At 39.3% G+C, this 24,422-nt stretch overlaps 1 protein-coding gene across 1 annotated transcript in view; it reads right to left on the bottom strand.

The window, feature by feature from the left end:
* The window catches only part of Hs6st3 (heparan sulfate 6-O-sulfotransferase 3), a 681,307-nt gene extending 659,288 nt beyond the window's left edge, over nt 1–22,019 (bottom strand). The window contains exon 1 of the mRNA XM_063246949.1: nt 20,589–22,019. Within this exon, the coding sequence (XP_063103019.1) occupies nt 20,589–21,295 (707 nt within the window). The 5' untranslated portion in view covers nt 21,296–22,019. The remainder of the gene's footprint in view (nt 1–20,588) is intronic.
* Nucleotides 22,020–24,422: the final 2,403 nt, after the last annotated feature.

The raw sequence follows: 24,422 nt of genomic DNA, 5'->3' as shown, positions 1-24,422 counted from the left end.
GGTGTTTCTGCAGCATTCTATGTGCTGCAGTCATTCATCATCCTTGCATATTTTTATAGATATTATGCTTCCTTTTCTATCTCTCCAGTGGATATCATCATTCAATCTTATCTCTTTGTGATTCTTGATACTTGTTTTCCACGTCTAGCAGTGTTAATGGCTGGTTCTGTAAATATATTCTTCCTCCTTGATGTTAAATTTCTTTTTTTGTTTGTTTGTTTTACAGTTAGACCTGCTTTTCTTTATTGCACTTTTCATTCATTGTTTGCAAATGTTATTTCACCTTTGTGCTTACAGTTTGGGAAATGTCAGATATTGAACATGTTTTGAGGCATTTGCCATGTTACTTTGCCCTTCTCAAAAAGTCTGCCCCAGGCCACCATCTTTGCTGATTAGGAGACAGCTGTAGTTACACCCTTGGCCCCTCCCATCATCCCCACCCTCCCAGCTGATGCAGGGCAGACACCTGAATGACAATCTAGAGGACCTCACAAAGATGAAGTGGACCAGACAGACATCTCAGCCAAAGATGTACAATCAGGCTAATGAAAAAAAAGTCAAGAAGCCAGTAAATGAAAAGAACAAGACTCATGTCATTGAAGAGCTGATCTCCCCACATCATCAGTGCCCAGCTCCCTGAAGTTGATCAAATTTTTAAGACCTTTCCTGACACCTATTGATCTACTATTTTCTGTGATCTACCAGAACCCTTAAAGTTAAATACCACCTTTAGTATGAACTCATCAGATTGCTTTCTGTGATTCTGAAATAGATAATTCCCAACTAATACAAAAATATAACCATCCTATGACAAATGACAAATACCATAACAGACATATTACTAGGGTTCCACGACTGCACCAAGAATAAAGATCCTGACTTAGCCTCGACAGAACAATCCCTGATCTACTTCCCAAAACAATAGAATAAGCAGACACACAGTGGGGAGTGAAGGACATGAGGCCAAAGGTGGGAACAAGGCCTAAAGGAGCAATTCTTATTGTTACCTAAACTTGGACTATTGAGCCAAATGATCAAAACACCACATATCTGGGAAATTCAGTCAAAATCACATGTTGTTCACTTACCAGGAATCAGCATGTTATAAAAATGGGTAAAATAAAGTATTTACACAAAAGGAAGTCATGGTCCACTGTTAAGTCTTTGCTGTTACATAAAGACCTGTGAAAAGTTAGTGTGCATTTATTCACCCTTGGTTCATGGTGTTTTGAGAAAAGGCAGTTTTTTGTTTATTTTGAGGTTTTACACCTATTTATATCTTACTGAAAGCAATATTTTGCTAATAAACAATATTAATGGAGTACTTTATATACATGCCAGGTACTTTTCTAAGCACTTTACAAACACTAATTTAAGTAACCCTCAAAACTCTGTATGGTAGACTCTATTGTTGCACCCATTTCACAAATGAGCAAACTGAGGCACAAAATCGATAACTTTCCACAGTCACACAAGTAGTAAGCAGCAAAATTAGTATGTAAACCCAGCAATCTGAGATTGTACATCCATAACCAATACTCTATATTGCTTTTACTAATTAAAAAAAAGAATGAGATTTAAATTACCTACACCTTCACAACTTAATTTTATTATTATTTTATTTTTGTCTTTTTCATTTTTTATCGGTACCAGGGATCAAACTCACGACGACCTTGCACTTGCAAGGCAGGCGACTATGCCACTGAGCTAAATCCCCAGCCCCTACTTTGCATCTTCTTTAACAGTGTCTTAAGTATTTGCTAAAATGCTGGTTTTCACTATTCTCACCGTAATAGGGATAAAATCCCATAAATTTGTTATGCCATAGTTTAATCATTCCCTCTATTACTGGTTTTTCCATTTCTTTGCCATTAGCGTAATGGTGGAATGAATATTTCAGTCCATGTATCTTTCTTTTTTCCCCTCTATTTTCATAGGATAAATTCCCAAGGGTGAGATTCCTGGTCCAAAGTTCATAAGCAGTATTTTGATTCTTGATATATAGTCAAACTACTTTCCAAAAACCAACAGTAGAAGGTCGCAAACTTGCAAATTAACCCATTTCACCAACATTTCATGAGAACTGAGTTATTATATCTGTATTTTTTAACGTTTATTCACTAGTTGCAAAGTGGTTTTTTTAATTTATATTTTACTCCTATTGCTTACTGATGAGGTTAATATTTCCCTAGTTGTTTACTTACTTATGGAAGTTCTTAATGAGAAAATTCTCTGTACATAGGTTTTGCCCAATTATATGTTGAGAATGTAATAGTTTTTCTACCAGTTTGAACGCCTTTAAGAAAGTCATTAATCCTTTCTTGTCATACTTTGTGTGTTTTTTCCCAATCTGTTTACACAGCGGGGAGCTTTCCAAGGTCCTGAAAAGCAAGGTCTGGCGTCAGAGCTGGAAGTATCTGCATTCCGTGTCAGCTTAGGCCTGAGAGATGAACACTGTGACCTTGAGGAGGCTGGTTCAGCTCAAGAGCCAAGACAGCATGATATTTGTAAAAGCCTCCTTAAGTTTAAGTCAATCAATTTTTGTGTAATTCATCCCTGGATTGTGATTTAAGCTCTCAATATAAAAAGACTGAGACATTGCAAGACCTGACTTTTCAAATCTGGAGGGAACCACCCTCTCCCCATTTGAGCACCTTGCCAGCAGCAGCAGCCCCAACATCTCCATACTAGAAATTCCCAAGACAGAAGAAAGTCGTTGGAATCCACTGTGTCTGCTCCTGCTCTATGTGACCTCCTTAAGCCAATAAAAACTCTAGATCCCTGGCACAAAAATCAGGAGCTAATCTAATCTTACAGTGGAGTGTCTCTGTGGCATTTCTGCCAGCCCAAAGCCATGAAAACCTGTCCTCTTCCTTCTCATTTTATTCTGCTTATGGTTGTCTTTAGTATACATTTCTCATTTTTAATATAGATAAATATTTCATATTTCACTTTATGCTTTTTTTATTCCCTCATATGTTAGAAAGGTTTGTTCTTTCCCAGGTTCATGAATATACCCAATATTACATTATTCTGAAGCCTATTTTTTATATTTAATTATTCATCTGCAACATAGCCTGTTATATTACAAGTGATATGAATGTAAAGATGTTTGTTGTGCTGGGCATGGTGGTGGACACCTGTAGGCCCAGCACTCGGGAGGCTGAGCCAGGAGGATAGCCATGGTTTTGAGGCCAGCCTGGGCTACAGAGTGAGCTCAGGGCAAACTTGAACTACATAGAAAGACCCTGTCTCAAAAAAAATTGCTGTGTTTCTACATGTTGCTAGTAAACTAACTATTGAGCATTCTTTTCCTTATCATGCTGTAATAACTATAGTATCACACATACAATTTATAGACCTAATTGTGTCTATTTTGAGAATTCCTATCCTATTTATGTACACTTTTTCTATGCATTCAGAAATGATATTTCCTTCCTGGTATCCTGTGATTCTTTTTCCAAATACGTTAGAATTATTTCATCAAGAAAGGTCTTATAGAATAGTCTGTTCTTAAACTTATAAATTAGTTTGATAAAAATGTACGGTCTTTATGCATCTTCCTTTCAGGAAACATCCATTCATGTTACAATTATATCTCCATTGAAATGGTGTTGCTTTCTCTATGTGGGTCACAGCTAGATCTAATGAAATTTATTCCTAAGTATTTCATATCTTTGTCACTATAGTGAATAAGATTTTTTATTCTATCCTCTAGTTATTTATTGCTGATATACCACAATCTCTGTTTTATAGAGTTGATGTGAGTAATAGCCTTTTGAAGAATGTTTCTATATCTTCAGCAAAACTATTGTGAAAGCATTGTTCATGATGTCACTCTGTGTCCCTTCAAGTAATAAATTCCTTCCAGAAGTCAGGAAAAAGAAGATTATTTTTTTCCTGAAACAAACTTAACCCAATGACAAAGTCACTCTAGTTTTTTTTCTTCTTGGTAGCCAAGTTCTTAAAAGTTTAAGTTAGCACTTAACTGCATAAATCAACTAAATCTAGATGTATAGCATACATATTTCTCTGTTCTTTTAGTTGTCTTGAGTTTTGCTCATATTATTAATTGTTCTCCATTAATTCTGCAATCCACTTTAAATGATCTTTGCAAACATGTAGTTAGTCCGGGAAGGTTAGGTACCTTAAAATGCACATTCACAAGTAAGTTAGCTATATGACAATTCAATAGTATTGTTCATCTGTTCTTAATTATATATATGCTAAAAATGGAATAATAGGCTTGTTTCCTCCAGTTCTCCAAATGTGGAGGCAAACTCTAGACAAAACACAGGCCAGCCTATTTATTTACGAGGTTCCTTCCACACATAAAAAGCACCCATTAATGCATCCTTCTCCCAGTTCATCTCATCAAAATTGTAAATGGCTTGAAATAATCTAACATCCCCTATGAATATGAACTGTCTCCTTGAGACCCCTCTACTCAGGAAACCTATCTGTTTACATCTCAACATAGGGCATGCGGACTCATAGTTTGTTCAAGTTCACATCCAATACTCAGATTTCATTCCTTGTGAGGTTATTCACCTATTGGAAAATCTTGAAACACTAAGGACGAACTGCCCCTAACAAGACATGCATTTAAATAATAGTCTCGATCCCTTGAGAATCCACACTTAACACTTCAAATGTGCATTTAAATGGACAATTTTATGTAACATTAACAAAAAGCATTAGTTTGTTCAGAATGGTGGACAAAATTTAGCAGTTTCTTATAAACTGTAATTGAGTGATACGTACATTTTGGAAGTCATAGCACTGAACTTTTCTAGGTATGCTGTCCTCTGACCTCCCTGCTGTCCTGAAGTCCCTATGCCCCAATCGGATACTGAAGGATGAGCTGTGCTTCTCTACAGAGTGGTATTTGGGTTATTCTGTCCCTTTCTTTGGCTTCCTATTAATATTTTTTCTATCTTTTAATTTCCATTTTCTGCTCTCTTCTCCACCCTTTATGCTTCCCCATTGTCTTGCAAAACTAAACAGGTTAGAAGTCTGATTTTCAGATGAGGAAAGGATCATGTTTTCACAGTCTTCTAGAACACTTATCAGTCATTGTCAACTTTACCCACGGTGCTAGTACTGTGGATTTCCTGAGCTCTGGAACTAGGCTTCCTAATTTCTTTTCTCACTCTACTTTTATCAGTACTCATGACTTCATCACTCTCACAGTCAATCCAACATCTTGTCTGTGACTGTTCTTTGACTTTCTTATCTCCAAAGGTCATTCCTTTCCCAACATTGGTGCCCACTCTCTCAGACTATACAAGCAACAACATCCACTCTAACATCTTAGTTTCAGACATTCTCTTACTGTTGTTTCCTGCAGCACAGCACACTTTCACAGCACTCCAGCACTCTGACGCCTCCAATTCTTCAATCCCAACAAGACCTCTACCATCGACTCCAATGGATAATATTTACTCTAGTGCTTATTATATCCATCACTCATGGTATTCTCATTAATGTTCTAAACAGTCTAAATGATATGATCTGGGACTACAAATGCTGCCTTGAAGCCTTCCATAACTCCCTTGGTCTTCACTGGGTATAACACCAACCTTAGTTAAACACAGAGTTCCCTCACTCTGTGCCTTGACCAGAGCAGTTAAGAGCAGTTAAATGTTACTGAAGAAAATTCTGGAACCATGCCACTGGGCTAATTTCAAATATGTAATCACAGATGCAAACAGAACTCAATACTTCCAGACAATATACTTCTACAGGAAATGGGTTTTCCAACTATTCAGACCATTATTTATTGGGGCTGGAGATATAGCTCAGTGACATAAATACTTGCCTGGCAAGCACAAGGCTATGAGTTTGATCCCCGGTACCAAAATAAATAAATAAAGACTATCATTCATATCTCTGATCTTAACTCTCCTAACATTCTTTCCCTATTTGTATTTCTTTCAACTAATGACTAATGACCTTGCTTCATACTTCATAGAGAAAGCTAGGGTAATCAGGTGAGACTATCAATCCTACTCACCAACCTGTACCTGTATTCACATACTCTGCCTTTGTTTCTGTTAAAAAGAGAAGAACATGGCTGAAATCCTGTGTTCTAGGATCATCTTTCATCTTCATAAAACTATCACTCCTATAATCACCCCTTCACTTTTTAATTCCTACTAGTATTCAACCCTGGTCCAGAGCATTTCACAAGGCTACTGCCTCTGAAAACTAGATAGACACGAACAGAACCGCTTCCAAACTCACTCACACTGCTGTTGGAGGTCCCAGTTCTTTCCCAAGGAGGCTTCTCTCTAATAGTACTCAGAAGAGAGTTTCCCACAGCACTAGTATCAGGAGAGAATGAGAGGGATGGAAGGAGAGGAAGAGAAGGATGTGGGGTAGGGGGATGCACCAAAGACAGAAATCACAATCCTTTTATAATTCAACATCAGGGCATCTCAACCCCTTGATTGTATTTCATTTCTCAGCATCAAATTAAAGCCAATATTGGGGCAATTTTTGGATATATCTGAACAAGTACTACTGTTTAAGAATTTAAGTAATTCTAAATTTCATGTAGAATCAGAAATAACTTCTTCACTGCAGCATATTTTCAGGACCTTCTATAAAAAGCTCTACTTCCTAACCAGCATTACCCCCTTCTCTTTAGTCAGTTTAAACCCTTTGTGACCTGCCTTGCTCATTCTTGCAAATACATTTTTCTTTTGTCTCTCTCTGCCTCTGTTTCTGCCTCTCTCCCCCCTCCCCCATAAATGTTTCTCATTACAATGCCAAGAATTGCCTTAAATGTCTTGTTTTTAAGTCATTTTGTCTATGATTTATACAACTACAATTTCAGTCCTTGAGAACAAAAACTAAGTCATTTATTCAGTTTGTATTCGCCACCATGCTTGATATTGGGCTATGTACAATTATGAAGGAATGAACTAATCAATCCAGCTAGCCAGCTGAAGGGGAAAAAAAACTTTAAGCTAAAATTAGGTACATTAAATCTCTCTTGTCAAACATTCCATGTTTTTATAACCTTGTTTAAACTATAGAGTTCTCTGTGCCAGGTTTTACTTCATGTTATAACTATCCAACTTCATTCCCTCCGTCCTCCTATGCCTATGTCCCCTATATCTCACAAGATCTCAATTGCTCACTCATTCCTGTCTCTGGAACTAGTCTACAATCCTGACTATGGGTATGAAGGTACTAACTAGTCTAATCCTAGACCTGGTCTCAAATTCATCTTGAATCTGTAATGTTGATCATTGGCTTCTGCACTCTTTCAAACTCTACTTTTTGCCATCATTATGCATGTGATCAACTAAGTGTTCTGTCCTGTACTTGAATTTCATGTTTGGTAACTACTTTAAAAATACCCTGTTGGTAAGACAATGAGACACATAAGGGATTGTCATGAAGGAAGATAACTTTTATTCTCACAAATCCATGGAAGTAAGAGGTGCAGCATTCCATACTCGGCCACACAGGGGAGCACCAGGGTCACTCAGAAGACAGAAGGAAAGAGCAAAACACATTAGAGAGACTCTCTCTAGATTTTCATAAAACGGAATAGATAAGTGGGTGAGTTTGGTAAACACAGTGAGGCTAGTATTCGCTAGTTAGTCTTTTCCAGAAGGTTCTGGAAAGGGCCCTGCCTCCAGTTTATCTGGTATCTGGCTCTGGGGAGATTAGCACAGAGAACTGTGGCCTGGAGCAAAAGAGCCCATTAAGAGAAAGTGGTTGCCAGTAGGCCTCTGGATTAATGGGTTTGCATATGAAATGAGTGCTAGAAGATAGGCCTTTTGTTTTTTTTAGAAATTAACTAAATTTGGGGAAGGCAGCACCTGGGGGACAGCAAGGCCACAGAAGTCAAAGCATGAAACATCACACTGTGAATCCCAAGGTTTCCACCCACTTACTTTCTTCAAAGGGCTCACCCCACCCCCACTCGGGAGTTTCTGTACCTGAGGTCTCAACACATACCAATCTATCGTATCAGACACCGGGACCATGCCTCACATATGCAAATCAGCTCATAACTAAGCAAACAAGATTCTACTAATAGATCTTTTTGCAAAGCAAACTCGAGATTCTAAACTATTCTGATTTTCATTTTTCTGAAATGATTTGCTTTCATTGTTATTAATTGCAAAACAGCACAAACAGAATAATTCAGTAGGTCATCACATCCTAAGTCAGCTCAAAGGAAGAAGAGTTACATTCTCAGCTCACTTGCAGGGCATATTAACCCATACTTATAATTTATATCTGTTATATAAAGTCATGAACACAAAACTTAAAATGCAAATTTTAATCCCTAAATTTTGAAAATCAGTGGATCCTTGAACCTATGAGCAAAATCCTTGGGTAAAAAGATTTCCTGATAATCTAAGGGAAAGACTTACACGCATTTAGGTAAGACTTTTATTACATATTATTTCCTATTTTAAAAGAAGCTAGTCGTTGCTATAACAAGTTGTTGAGCTGAATGTGTATTTTGCACATTTTCAACTTCATCTTTGTCATTCCTGATTTTTGAAACACTCCATAAAAGCTGAATAATATATTCATTGCATTTCCAAAATTCAACTTTCCTTCCTTTTCCATTTCATATCAAAATTTCACTGTCAATGTAAATTCAAATTTATGTGGTGGTTTATACTTCACAAAGTGCTTTCATCCTGTTTCCTTAAGCCACAACACTAAAAATGAGATGGAAGCATATGTTCTTATCAAAACTGTTCAATAAATTAGTAAATTTACTTATGCTGCTTTCTTTCATTCTTTCATTTATTCAGTCAACATTTATTTGAGGGCCATTTTGTGTCAGGCACTATTTTAAGCTCTTGCCATGCAAAAGGAAAATAATATCACTCTCCTCAAGAAACCTTCGCAGGAAGGAATAAAATTAGGAAGTAAACAAGTAAATGAGGAAACTCAGATTCAAACTCTGCTTGTCTGATTATAAACTTAAAGCTTTTTGCAAGATACCACTCTGCCTTGCTGGTTCAAATTACCAGTGTAAAAGTTCTCTTTGCCATGAATTTTGGTAGTTTGATCTTTTCAACCCATCTCTCTTTGAGTTTTCAAAAAGTCTCAGATATTTCCTACTCGCTGAAGTGATTTAGCTGTCAACTAACAAAATATCACTTAATAACCACCACACTCCGAGCAATATTGTCAATAACTAGGAAAAACTTCCTTTACTCCTCCCCCTCATAAAAAGAAGATGGGGGGAAGTCAGTCTAAAACTAGAACAATAATTACCAGAGGATGGAAGGGAGAAGGGAAGGTTGGATAAAAAGAAGTCTGACCAATGCCATCCACGTACATGTATTGAAATATCACACTGAATCCTATTAATATGTACAATTAACATTTGTTAATAAAACAAAATGAAAACACATTTATTCCTGCAAAAATGCATACCTATGAAATGCTAAGCACAAATTAATAGTGTGCAAGAGTACACACATTTAATTACAAGCAAGGGTCTGCCTATCCGGGGTTTCTACAGGGGAGCATTTCAAATGATTTCCCCTTTGCCTGTTTTCATCTCACAGCACTCACTAGTAAGTTAACTTGTCCTGTGTATCATTAGTAATTCATGACTTGCTTGTGAAAGTGCAGGGACAGCACTACTACAGACCTAATACGATGAATATCTTATTAGGAAGAAATTAACAAATGAATTGTTGCCAATCGATAGGTGTTGAAGAGAAAATTACAATGATAGTAAAGCCTAAATAATTTATACACACTATTGATTTTTTCATTACATTAATTATTCTTTATAGCACACATAAGGAACTTGGAGAGTAAAACCTTCAAAGCAAAGAAATTTATCTGCTCTGATGTCTTAGGCTTAAGACTGAATTTAAAAGCCATACTCACAAATATTTCTAGATTAAGAATGTTCCCAGAAATCAACTGGATACTTCCAAAATACTTGAGTTTTTCCAAGTCATCAGAAGAGTTTATGCATAATTACTTTTGATATGTCAGTGAAGGTAGTGATCAAAATGCCTACTATTAAAAATACAGAAATTGGGGCTGGGGATTTAGCTCAGCGGCATAAGTGCCTGCCTTGCAAGCAGGTGGTCGTGAGTTCGATCCCCGGTACCGAAAAAGTGAAAAAGACAAAAAAAAAAAAAAAAAAAAAAAAAAAAAAACAGAAATATCCATTAACCCACCATCCTCTTTACATACATAGAAAGCACAATAAGAAATCCAATAAAGCTTGTGAGAAAGAATATCTTCCCTGATACTCCTAGAATTTCTAAGATAACTGGGTTTACATACTGTTCTTCAAAGTACAGATTCCTTTGGACTAATGATTTTCATAGCCAGCAGAAGACAATTCCTAAGACAATTCTATCATGGTGAAAGAAATAGCCAAAAAAAAAAGCCTGCAGTTGACCCTTTTGCTTACAGAACATTTCTGACTCTAACCATGTCATAAAATGGGGTACAAGAAAAAAAAAAAAAAAAAAGAAAGAAGAGCAATGTGTAAAGGCATAAAAAGACAATATAGATTGTTACAATTCCCAGGGATCACAAGGTTCCCAGAAACTCAGAATCTCTCCCTATGGCTGGGAAAAACAACACATATACACCAGTCCCAGTAGATGTATACAGAAAGGTATTGATGTTTTTCATCTATAAATATTTACGTTGACCAGCACTTTGTTAATGGCACTTGACTCTCAGAATTAAAACAGTGATTCAATGGTTCTTCTGTCAAATTTTGCCAGACATTTTAATATTATCCCTTCTAATACTACAGGTCTAATGTTAGTATCCAATATTAGTAAATTTTATAATATTCTGCACAAAAAGGTGCATATATATGCCTTTTGAACATACATCTCCTTCAAAATAAATACAGAAATACATTTCAAAAGGCCTTCAAAAACTAAATATATTAGAACAATTTCGAGTGTAACACAATTTTTTTCCTTCTCTCACATTTTACTTCCAGAGACTTAAAGCTCATAAATGTTACCCTAAAGAATTTTAATACTCTTGGAAGAAAATCTAAGCTGCAGAAAACATATCATTGCATAAATACGTTTTTGCAAACTACAGCCAGTTTTGTGCACTTCTTGTCATGCCTTAACTAATGTTGTTATATAACCAAATTTATAAAATGCCACACACTGAAATAATGTAAAATATGTGCGTTCACTGTGCACAATAATACAGATATAACTGCCCAAATCTGTCACGATTAGCAGCAGTTCCTGGTGTATGAGGTAACAAACACCCAACTTTAGCATCATTTTTATTACTCATCAAAAAGTCACTTGTCTGTGTTGGTCGTTTCTTTGGTAAGTAGTCATTGTATGCATTCTTTTCTTTAGGCGGGGACTGAAGGCTCTGCAGAGTATATGAAGTACAGGTATTTAAATATAGAATATGTTCAATTTTTTGAACAAAAAGAACCAGGGCATCCCTAATATGAATGAAAAGACATTTCAAAGTAATTTAAAGCACTGTACAAATTATCCTCCAGTTCATCCTGCCCTCCTCACAGCTTTATATCTATTTCCATTTTTCTTTGCCTTGAGGTCACGGAACTTATCGGCCAGTTCTCTGTTGTTGGCTTCCAGATAGCTCACTCAGTAGAAGGCCATGGAGGAGGGAGGAGGAGAAAGTGGTCAATACATGTCCTCCCCCACCTTTCAGTCCTCCCATCTACCTTCTATGCCTCGCCTTGGCAGTTCCAGCATGGACACTTTCTAAAACCAGCTTTTATCCAAAAGCTTCTTCTTAGGTTCCATGACTATATGCTATGACTATAGCTCCTGTTAGCTACATCAGGGGCCAACATGAATGCACAGTAACACCATTCTCTTCCTTTGTCAATTATACCCAGGAGGGTAAGTTTCTGCATGTCACCAGTTGCAAGGCATTTCGAGGTCCAGTGTTCTTCATTCATATCTCCATAACCAGTCCCTTCACAATCCCAAAGGGTATCTCTCTTTATCAGCACCCTGATTAATAAAGCTATCAATTCTGTAAAACAGCAATATGATATAAAAGAAGCTATAAGTAAATAAATGTACATCAGCAGTGTTTAAATATACTTGCATTCCCAATCAGCCTCCTAGATAGTTGATTATTTCCCAAAAATACACTAACAAGACAAGCCATTGCTTACAACAGAAATATATCTTCTACATTCAGTATTACCTTCTTTCAGATTCAATTCTTTTAAGATTCTGTATGACACCTTGACTACTTAGGTCCATCTCTTCCTCTTCCATAACAACCTTCTAATCTATACTCCACAGTATCACTACCCTCTTTTCTTGGTATGTCACCTTGTTCTCTATCGTGTTATAGGGGACTTACCTTTATATTTCTGTATGTATGTAAATCACAGAATAACTCTGTTTAAAACCATGTTTACTCTTCTTTCTCATTCTATGTTTTTTACTTTGGAAATAAACCCATAAAATTCTACATTTCTAATTAGAGTCCACAAAATACAGATGCCATCTTACAAGTTTACAGTTACCCATCCAGAACTTTGAATTATTTTGAAGAAATACCCTAGAAATATAAATTAATATGAAAAAGTGATTAGCATTTATACTGCTTATGTTTATAAAGAAGCTAGAATGTAGGGCAACCATAAATACACAGCATAAAATGCAAGGTTCTGAAAACAAATGACACAATACTTACCAAAAAAGCCATAGTAAGATATTAACAATAGCAATGAGCTACAAATATTTATGTACCCACAGGCAACTAATTCAATTTCACTGCAGGACTGTTTCATGGATGACTTTAATTGTATATGCATAAATATTTTTATTGCTGTTTCATTAATTTCCCATAAAAAATAAAATGATACGATGAAAACAGAAGACAAGTTTCCATTCAACAGTCTTCACCAAGTCCCCACACCGAGTATACAGAGTATCCTAGAATTAACATTTAGTTTCATCTTTTGAGGCTCTTCTTTGGCATCCAAACTTCAGAGCTCACTTTTGCATTGCATTTGATGAAAATTTCCAGGTTAAAAAAGGATGGTACAGGTTTTATTCATCATTTTATCACTATGCAAAACAGCATGTACAAATGAAACACACTCTATGGGAATATTCTAGTAGCTAACTGATATATTTCCTCACTATATTCTAACCCTTTGGATTATCAATGTTCATCATGAGATAACATTCTTACTACTCTCATTTTCCTGGGAGAAATAATGCAGTGCAGAGTAGGTAACTGATTGAACTCAAGATCACATGAAAGTTGTTGGACTCGACTGAAATCCAAGTAGTCTTACTTCAGAGCTCATGCTCTTAAAAATTACCTTAGTTACAATCAAAAATCAGAGAGCCATAAGTGTGTCATTGATTTTCTCCTGTTTCTTATGAGGATTTGTCATCCTGGTTCATCTCTTTCCATTGCCTTTACAAATCACAACTTTCAGCCACCACCAATTCAACTGTCTGGCTTGGACAGTAGTAGTCCCAAGCCTGTATACCCTAGAAGTTAAATATGTCTGTCATCCATACATCACACGTCAAAGCCCCCATCCTCTCAGTTTTTTTTCTGAAGTGAAAATAATGAAATTAACCTTTCCAAGAGGCAAGGACATCTATTTGTACCCAAATGAACTTCTGATTTGTGGCATACTATCCATCAGGAGAAATCTAGTGACCCAATGAGCCCTGGCCACCATACATTTACTCCTGTCTGAGAATCTGCAAAGTCAACACGCTGCTAATTATGGAAGTCAACCACTAACAATTAGAATTAGCACCTGAAATAAGAATGTCACAACACAAAGCACATAATAATTCCATTTTCTGAAGAACCACAATCTTGTCGAGATACACTGATATTTTTAAAGGCTAAAGGCTGACATTTATTAACTGTCTTCTATAGTTAATCTTTGTGTAGGTAATATGCATGTGTTATGTCAAAGAAAATGAAAGAAAACATTATCTTTGATAACAGATGTTGAGTATATTTCATAATGCATAACTAAATGTTCAACTATAATTTAAACAAAGTTATTTTAACCAGTAAAATCAATAATAAACTTATACATAATAACCACAATTTAACACATTCACAAAAAAGATAGCTGATTAATACAAAATACAAATTTGGTTTCCTTCATTTAATTGTTTTCATACTGAACCTATTTTTTGGCCCAGTAATCTACTTTGTGACTCTTAAACTCACATTAGGATTTGTCAATCTCAGTTAAACTGTTTAATTCATTATCAAACATAAGTAACTTTCAAATGCCATAAGCTTCTGACTGCCTTTCAAAATCAGAAGATAATAATTAGCTTTCAGGAGTAATAATATAAGATTTTAAGATTCGGGAAAATGACATTGTTAAATGTTTAAATTTACCTAGCTTCTAATTATTACATGAACATTTTTATTTCTATAATACCAACCCAACCAGAAATCTCAAGGTGATTAGCAAGGAAAAGAAGAAGAAATCATCTACTATCATTTACTACTTCCAGTTTATATCCTTTCACTTGAAAAAATGGAATGAGTTTAATTTACCTTCTTTCTGATTTATAGCAAATATTGGTGGTTTAGAGCAGAAGCAATACAGTGCTTTAAGAGACTCTGTAATGAACAAATAAGTAGAAATGGCATATAGACAGAACAATTTTTTATCTCCTTAGTTTTACACTGCACACAAACCTTACAGTAAAAATTAACCTTCTTGGCAGTTTAACATTTCTAATTAGAAGAGACATCAAACAGATTATGTTTTAGAAAGCAGTAAGGGCCATAACACTGTAGAATCTTCGAAACAAAGCTCTGCAGATGCCTTATATATTTTAGCCTGGTGTCTAAAGGAAAAGCAATAACGAGATGGTGTTTCAGAGTGGTTCCATTTTTTTGTAGCAAGTTGCGTTGTATTTTCTCATCTTATCTTTTTTACTTATTACTAAGAAGCAGATGATCTACTGTTCTAGATCCATTGATCATTTTGGCCCTTAATGTGGAAAACAATCTATTTTTATCAGAATGTGCTTTACCAAACTTATGTAGGTAGAAATACTGTATTTACAAATGCTAGAGAACTGACACATTCATGTATACTTTTCTTTCTTCCTTTCTGTTTTTTCTTTCTATGCATGGAGCAGGAAAAGAGAAAAGCAGATACCCTGAACCTAGAATGAAAGATCTGCAAAAGGTCACCCAGGTTAAACGTTCTCCTAGGAAAAAATATTTCTCCTAACAATATCAAAGTTTAACAGTCTGTGCTCATTTTAGACAGTTACACATTTTATGAAGTTGTTACTCTGAGTTTAAAATCCATCGCTTGTTATCTTAGTTGTATTTACTGGTGCTATACAGACCAAGTTTCTTCTACCTTCCACATCATCCTTTGAGTACTTACAGGCAACTTGCATGTCTCTCCTTGTTTCTTCTATCTTAACATTAAGCATTATCAATGTCTTCAATTAATTTTCATAGGAACATAGTTTCCAGATGCCACAGGTAAATTTGAGTTGTAGTTTGATTTTAAATATTCTCTAAATGAAATGCAAAGAGAAAATCTGAACATTCATTTCTCATGCATTTCAATAGCTGACACCATTAGAGGGTCTGTCCTGAGCCCACTAATCCACCTAGGAGTAAATTTCTCTTTGTCTGACAACTGATATAACAGAGAGACAGAGTCAGAGACAGAGACACAGAGAAAGACAGAGACACGGAAAGAGACCAAGATGCAGACAGACAGACACAGAGACATGAAAGTTGTTCTGTGATACAAGGTGGTTCAGAAAAACCTCAACTCTGGCTGTAATGATTTGCTGAAAGTCACAGGGCTCTACGTGAAATTAATCAGAGTCATTCTCCAGAGTTTCAAAGCAGAACTCAGAAATAGTTTACTTTCTTGTCACCTTAGAGAGCTATTAGACATGAAGGCCTTAAGGAATGAACCAATTTGATAGAATAAGATCAATATGCAAAGGACTGTGAGATGAAAGACTACCAATCTCTGGGGCTGGGGATTTAGCTCAGTGGCATAAGTGCCTGCCTTACAAGCAGGCAGTCCTGAGTTCGATCCCTGGTACCGATAAAAAAGACCAAAAAAAAAAAAAAAAAAAGAAAGACTACCAATCTCTAGGTCCAGTCATTTGTGAAACCACATCTACCCTTTCCTATCCTAAGGTGTAACTATGTAAGCCAATAATTTCTCCCTGGCTAAATAAATTTGAGATAGGTTTGTATCACTTTTCGCACAACGTATCCTAGTACAATATCCACAGGGTTCCAACTATTTTAACAGAATTAATGGAAGGTGAGTCATAAAAGAGAAAAATCACCATCTTGTCCTACAAGAGTATTAGGATGGAATATCGTCCAGCATTATCTCAGAACAAGAGTGATATCTACTTACCAAGGATTCTGCCTTTCTTCCCCAATAGCCTAGTTTCCATAGGGATGAGACTGTTTGAAACTCAAAGGACTATCATAATAAGTAGAGGCTTAAGACACCCTCCATTGTATACACAGACTGCAGACATAGTAGACAAAACATTGAATATAATTATGCAAATGAAGATACCAATTCCCTGGGTAGGAATTTAATCATATTATTTCTCCTTTTTAGAGTGAAATTACTCATGACAATTGTAGAACTATATTATTCCTTCAGTCGTTTTTACAACAGTAAAGAGATATCTCCTGAAGATTCAGTTTGAGATAAATGGGGAAATCACACAGAGTACAGAAAGGAGCATATGATGAAAAGGAAGAATAACATATAAAGAAGTAATGGGGGGGGACACAAAAATAATTGGGAAAAATCATCTGTAATAAGATAACGCAGGTCATCCAGATGTGCCATCTTCCTATTACCTTCCAATCTTTTTCTAATCAATTTCTGTGATCAGAAATTGCAGGATCCACACTGCCAGCCAGAATGATTCTCATTTCATGGGCCCATGTAATTCACAGGATTGGTCCTTCAGTTCTCCTATGCTTCCCTTTTCAGAGATGAATTCCCGCTTTGCCTTTCTCCTGAGTGTTCCTACCTCTTCTCACGGTTTTAAATAGCTTTTCTTATTACCAACAGAACATGTATTATATTGTGGGTGACCTCTTCCGCAGTTCTTCATCCTCTGTCCTATGATGGCTGATTCCCAAATATCTCTAATTTTCAATTTCAATTGTAAATCTCAGTACAAATAATCAAAAACTGGTACCTCTGTAAGTCAACCTGACCCATTTTCACTGAATTGCTCTAAGGAACTGACCTCAGGTCCTTTTGTGACAGAAGATTTTGATTAGGGAAATTCTTATTATACTTAACAAACAGTATTATAATACTACTATATACTCCAATTTTAAGTAGTATTGTATATTACATTATGCATATATACTGGCCTAAGCATTACACTCCTGTGATGAACTTCCTAATTACTATCTACACTTTAATAGTGAAGAATCTTTCTGAATCACTTAGCCTTGATTACACAAACTAAAAAAATAAATGTCATATCTAACTGACTCCAGGGTCCTTGCTCTGGTCCATTATGTAATCCATGGGGCACTGATGTTTGAGAGAAATAGGAAGGAGATGCTGAAGGGTACCAAAAGCAGAGACTAGGGAAATATAATCAACAGGATCTACGTCTCAATTTTCCTTAGAGTCAGCCCTATTTGAAGTAGAACCTTGTTCCCATTATGTAGCAATAGATTATCTGCCATTTTGCATTGTAGAAATGTAGCCTCCATTATCCAGGCTAATCTGGCTGACTGTAGAATGCTGTACACAGACATTACAATGACAGACAACTAATTCAATCTTCTCTGCTAGGAAGATGCTACTGTTAACATCTCTTCAGCTTTTTCTCTGTAGCTTTTGATACAGGGAATGTCACATATTTCACAACAAGTCCTTCCTACAGTATCTAGAGAAGGGAAGTAATTGAGAATTATTGAGAATTATTAGAAGGGCAGAATGGATGAAAAGGAGAAGGAAAAAAGAATTATAAAATGTGGTACCAAAGCATTGCCAGAAAATAATTTAAAAGGACTATCATTTTAGCCAGGTGTGGTGGTGCACACCTGCAAGCCCAGCACTCAGGAGGCTAAGGCAAGAGGATGGCTGTGAGTTCAACACCAGCCTGGGCTACAAAGTGAGCTCAAGGCCACCGTAAACTGCATAGTGAGACTCTGTCTCAAAAAGATGAAGAAGACGAAGACAAAAGACAAAGACAACGACGAAGAACTAGTAGGAGGAGGAGGAGAGAAGGAGGAGGAGGAAGAGGAGCAGGAGAATATTATTGTAGGATAGTTGATTACCTGATAATTTGTGATTCAGGAAAAAGATGAAAGCTTACTCTCATCACCAAAGTTTAAAAAAATAATTGAATGTGTAGTAGAAACCATATGTTTAAATAGCCAAGGTGGAATTTTTCTACATTGCAGAACAGAGAGACACCAGTACTTGCTACAGAAGGTGAGATCTTACTGCTCACAATCTATGCAGTGGCACCATTTAGTCACTCAGCAGAAATCTAATTATTGTTAGATTTTATATTCTTCTAATTTCTCTAAACATCTTCATCCATTCACTAGGACACTGGTAAAAACAATATTAATAATAGTCCTTCCCGAAAAGTTATCAGATATCTCTATGTGATGTCTCCAGTTTTAGTAGAATGGAAAACAGAAAGCAGGTTAGCAAACTCTTCCAGGTCACCTGGGAATATGTAATATCTAAATAAAAGAGTATGGGGCTGGGGATTTAGCTCAGCGGCATAAGCGCCTGCCTTGCAAGCAGGCAGTCGTGAGTTCGATCCCTGGTACCGATAAAAAAGAAAAAACGAAAAAGACAAAAAAAAAAAAAATGGAAAATAAAAGAGTACAACATGGCTGAAGGGTAGCACAAGAAATCTCCTGAGGTAACAGTGCCATATGTTAGAAAGTTTAGAAGTAATATGTACCTGAAAAACTGATTAAGGTATAGTTGCAAGATCTAAAATAATAAACTCTTATAAGATATAAAATAATACGCCATTACAGTCCAGCATGGCACCACAACCTTGTAATCCCAGCACTCAGAGTTGAGGCAAAAGGATCACAGTGAATTCAACGCCAACATTCACTACACAGTGTATTCAAGGCCTGCCTGGACTACACAGTAAGACCTTGTCTCAAAAATAATACATCAATACAATATTTTAAAGTACACGGCCCTTAAAAAGTACTACAGAGAAACCTAATGTCCTAATTCTAAATTCAGCTGTTTCTTACTTTAATATCCATGAAACAGGGAAACAAGCAGAGGAATGTATTTGATACAGTTTTGGAGGGTTATTTTTGTTTTGGTTTGGGTTTTTTGGTACCTGGGATTGAATTCACAACCTAGCGCTTGCCAGGCAGGTGTTTATGCCGCTGAGCTAAATCCCTGGCAAGGAATGTATTTGAAAAACTTCCTAAATTTAAAAAAAAAAGCCACAATGAAGTTTTGTTCATTCCTGGAGAAATAAAAGAGTATTAGATGCTTCAGTGATGGCAAATTCCAAAAATCTAGGTAGTTTCCAATAAGTGAAGTTTTTCCACAACGTCAAATGCAAAAGCTATCAGATAGCATCTATTGAGCTGAGTATAAATTCCTATACCCTTACACCAGAGTGTTTGAAATCTTTGAGATAAAAACTTCAATATCTTAGTGTTCCAAGATTTTAATATTGCAGCCTCTTGAATGAGCCTGTCAGATTAATCTTCGGATTGCAATAGGCAGAAAGAGTATTTGACCACACTGTCAAGCCCAAGCCTCTCTCCAAGGATGTTAATGATGTAAGTGGTTTCCTCGGAGATCAAGATTTCAAACTTTCCTATACCGGAGCTCCATTACTATACTTAAGGGGAGAGAGCATTCCATCCTACAAATGGGGGATCTTATTTAACCTTTGCATCCACTTACCACATTTCCACATACACAGTATAGGTATCTGACAAATACTTTTGAAATAAGTTAATGAAAGGCCTAAGCAAAGGGGTGAAGTGAAACCTCGCTGAGAACAGCATGAATCCAAAGGCTGGCATTGCTCGGCCACAAAGACCAGCTAGAGAACCAGGGCTACTGGGGCAGAGCAAGAATCTGCACGCCTGTGTTCAAAGAGGCCTCCGAGGAGCTACTTGGCGGGGGGGGGGGGGGGGGGGTGTTAGTATCAGCCCAGTCTTCCAGCTTCACCGTGCGTGCTTGGAAATCTCCTGCCCTGCCTCTCTGCCTGGGGCTCCCCTGCTTTTTAACCGATTTAGGTTCCCACCGCACAACTCAAGTGCAAGATTGGAGCCCATAGGCATTCCATAGAGGTTTTCCAGCGTCCTACGCGGACAGGTCACGCGCCAACGACGGCTCCAGACCTTTAAAGGTGCAAACGGGGTGGCAGGAAGCAGTGGGGTCTAGGTAAGAGGAGCGGATCTGCTCTATCTCGAGGCGTCCCATCCATCACCCTCACGCCAAGCCTCTGCCCCGAGCGTCGGCAAGAGGGGGCCAGCGCGGGACTGCGCGGGGTGGACACCGGGGGAGAGGGGCGGGAGGGGCGAGAAGCGCGGGACAGGGGCCGTACCTGGAGTGGCTGTGGTTGCGGGGACAGTCCTTCTTCTCCATGATGGCTGGCACGCAGTTGGTGAGCTCAGTCCAGTCGGCGTGCAGCCCGCAGCTCCAGCCGGTGGAGAAGCGGGAGAAGAGCCAGGTCTCCTTCTTGCCGGGCCGGTGACAGGTGCATTTCTTCTGGCCGGCTTTGCAGCTGCACGGCTGCTCCAGCCGGATGTTCTTCACCAGGTGCCGGCCGAACGTGGTGCCCCCGGTCTTCTGGATGTGCAGGAACACGATCACGTCGCGCCCTTTGATATTGAAATCCACGAACCGGGTCAGGTCCTTCAGCGTGAAGTTGAAGCGCGGCAGGAACCGGGGCGCCGAGCCGTTTTCGGGGGCCTCGGAGTCCGGGTCCTCTTCCTCCTCCTCCTCTTCCTCCTCCTCGGGGTCCCCCGGCTCCTCATCCTCGTCCTCCGGAGCCGCGGCGCCCCGAGATCCCTCGGGCAGCCCCCGGGGCGGCGGGGGCAGCTGGGGTCTGCGCTCCCACTCTTCGGGGGGCGCCTGTGCCCGGCGGGCGGGACTCAGGACGGCGGGCGGGCGGGCGTCCCCGGCGCGGGGCTGCTCCCCGAAGTTGCTGCAGGAGCTGGTGCAGGAGGGGGACACGTACTGATACATGATGACCACGAAGAGGAGAGTGAGCACGGGCGTCAGCAGCCACTTGTTGAACCTTTCATCCATGGTCCCGCTCTCAGGCCGGCAGGGGAAGCGGCGGCGGGGGCGCGGACGGGCGCCTGCTTGGAAGTTTCGGGGACTCCGGGGCGCGGCTCGGAGCCCGCCGCTCCTCCATGCCCCTGACGCCGAGGCGTGCGCTGGCTGGCGGCCCCGCTGCGCCCCGAGGCTGGCGGCGCTGGGAGGAGGACGCGCGGCGCGGCTGCGGCTGAGGGGCGCCCCGCGCTCCGGGGCGCAGGGCTCGGCGCGCTCCGCCTCACGCGGCTCCGGGTCGGGCGACGCCGAGCATCCCGGGCGCTCAGACTCTAGAGAGCGCGGCTCCGGTCCCGGACCTGCGCCGGGCAGCAGCCGGGCAGCCGGGCAGCTTCGGCCGGGAGCGCAGGGGCTGCATCAGGCTCTACAGGGGCGCCCGCCAAGGACGAAGGCGCGACCCGGCCCCGCCGCCCCTGGCACCGCGCCGGCACCTGTGCCCCTAAGTGGAGGGGCGCGGGAGCGGCGAGCAGGGCAGCCGGAGCCCGCCGCAAGTTTGCAGCGCGGCTTCCTCCGCGGCCGCAGGCTAGGCGCCTCTGCGACGCCGCCTCTCCCCGGCGAGTCGCACTGCTGCTCCGGGTCGGTCCGCCCAGGCGCGGGCACGCACGCAGACACACTCGCACACACGCGGGCTGGCACCGTCACAAACCGCCAGCCAGTGTGACGGGAGCCCTGCTACCCGCAGCAAAAACCTGCCCTAGGTACCGAGCATGCGCCAAAGCCATCCCAACCCTGGAGGAGTTTCCAGGGGAGGAGTCCACTGCACCGTGGGGCTCAGAGGAGGCAGCTGGGGGTGGGAATCCCTTCAGCCCAAAGCAGGAGAGAGGCGGCCAGAAAGCTAAGGCGGATCGAGAAGAGGCCCCTAGAAGGACGTCGCTGGTGCTGATGCGATGCCTCTAAATCAACAGCTTTTTTGGCCAAAGTGGACGGTGAACCTGACCGGTAACACCCGATACCGCTGGAAGACGGGGTAAACTAGACCAGATTTCACGCAGGTTGGCTGGTCCCACCAGGACAGGGGAAATGGTCTCCAGACTGACTGCGTTTCATTTCTCCTCAAGACAGTCTAACTGATGCTCAAGTCTTATTCCGGGCTTCCTTAACTATGAATTTGGTGTGCCCAACTGTACTTTGTTAAATCAGCATCCATGAAGTGCCTACTGTATACCTGACTGTGTTCAAAATACAGTTCTTTCTTCCAGCACCAAGACAGCTCAGCCCACAACCAGGCAGGACAGAGGGGTCGCCTTCTGAAAGTCATTCTCAATGTTCCTCCTTTACGCCTTAGTGGAAGACCTTATATCTTACCTATATTTCTGACGCCCTTCTTTAAGTGCAGATGTTTTTAAAAACTATTATTTCAGCATCCAGGTTTTGCATTTATCCCAAAACCACATCTTTGCTTTAAGACAGCTTCTGTTTTTCAGGTAACAAATGAATGTGCTAAGCAATTGAAGTAACTGCCCCAACATAATTCCTACACCTATTTGACCTGTTTTCAAATGGACAGCAGACAGGCGTTGGCAGGTGGGATCCGTGTAGTGTGATTTCCTGGCTTAGGCCAATGGATAGCAACTGGCTACTCTGCCAGCTGCAGCCCCACCACATTTTCTTTGACGCCTACCTTCCCACTTGACCTGTTTAGGGATCAAACTCGTTTCTTCCTGAGACCACTAATCTCTTCCATGTGTTATGCCCATCAATTAAAATCCAGATATTTCAGAGATGAGAAAGCTTGCCCATAGAAATTTATTTTTATTGTTCTAGTCAGGTGGGGCTCTTATCAACAAAGCGTCCCCCTCTGCTTTCCTGTCTTGTTTTCCACTCTATAAACAACCACAAAGTGTGCTCCTCCTGATACTGTAGGATCCTATATTTGCAAGAAAGGTGTTGGTATAATGAATCAGCTTCTCGAAGTTTACCGTTTCCTCCCACTTGGGTTTAGAATTCTATTAATGGCATCACACTGCTTTTCAAAGCGAGACATAGTGATAGAACTCAGTAAAACTCAATAATTATTTCCTGAGTACATCTGGTTAATGGGTTATGTATTTGTTTTTTTAAAAAAACTTTTATTTTATTCAAGCAATAAAGTCATACCTTTTTATATTATTTTACTTGAGCAGTTTCTTATTTTTTAAATTGATTGATATCACATAGACAAATGGAAATGGAGCCTCCTTAGTTGCCCAAATCGGTAACCCAATGCTAGTGGTAATTTACACAATGAAAAGCCCTTTTCTAGTCATTTGTTTCTCAGTCCATTACTCTAAGGAGATAAAGGAAATATAATAACCCACTTTAGAGATGACAACTGAAGCAAGGGAAGGTAGGTGAAAGCACTCAAAATTAAAAATTACCCACATCCCTGAAATGCATTCAGATCACTACTGAAAAAAATCCAATGAATATCAACAACAACAATAAACCTCTTAATTCCTCTCTCTCCTCTTGGGACTCTCTGAGTCAGCAGGCAAGAATAAAACTGCATTGTTTTTCCTCCATCTCTGGCTCTATAGTTAAAACAGTGATTCTACATCCTATAGTCTTTTGGTATCTAATGTATGACTTTCCAGATAAAAGGGGGAAAAACAGTAACAATTATAAAATGATTATATGTTTATTAAAAGAAGTCATTTAAGAGAAATTCAAAAGAAAATATTGTACCAAACAAATAAAACAGCTGTGTTGCTAATAAAATGGATGTGTCCATAAATAAGTGCGCCCTTAGCACTTTTCAAAGAACGTTATCCCAGAAGAGCTGTTCCTGCTCTCAGGAAAATAGCTAATGGAGCGCCTCCATTTCTTTGAAATAATTGCAAGGAAAACAACGTGCAGAATCAAGGCAATTACATAGATAATTTAAACACGTACCTGAGTACTCATTTTTAATGATAGGTAACTTTGGTTGGTTAAACACTGTCCCAAGTGTGTGTAGTTTCCTTATTACAATTGTGGAACTTGGTGTGAACCTAATCAAAGCTCTTAAATCACCAAATAAACAGTCTTCCTTATCTACAAGGGCAGACCTCACATTCAAGTGAAAATGAATAGAAACTTTTTAAAATTGAATGCTCTCCGGGTAAAAAGGAAAAGCATATTTGCA

The sequence above is a fragment of the Cavia porcellus genome, unplaced genomic scaffold (assembly GCF_034190915.1).
Source record: "Cavia porcellus strain 051 isolate PalLab524CR breed Dunkin Hartley unplaced genomic scaffold, mCavPor4.1 scaffold_4, whole genome shotgun sequence".
Lineage (NCBI taxonomy): Eukaryota > Metazoa > Chordata > Mammalia > Rodentia > Caviidae > Cavia > Cavia porcellus.
This window is presented reverse-complemented; position numbering and strand designations above follow the sequence as displayed.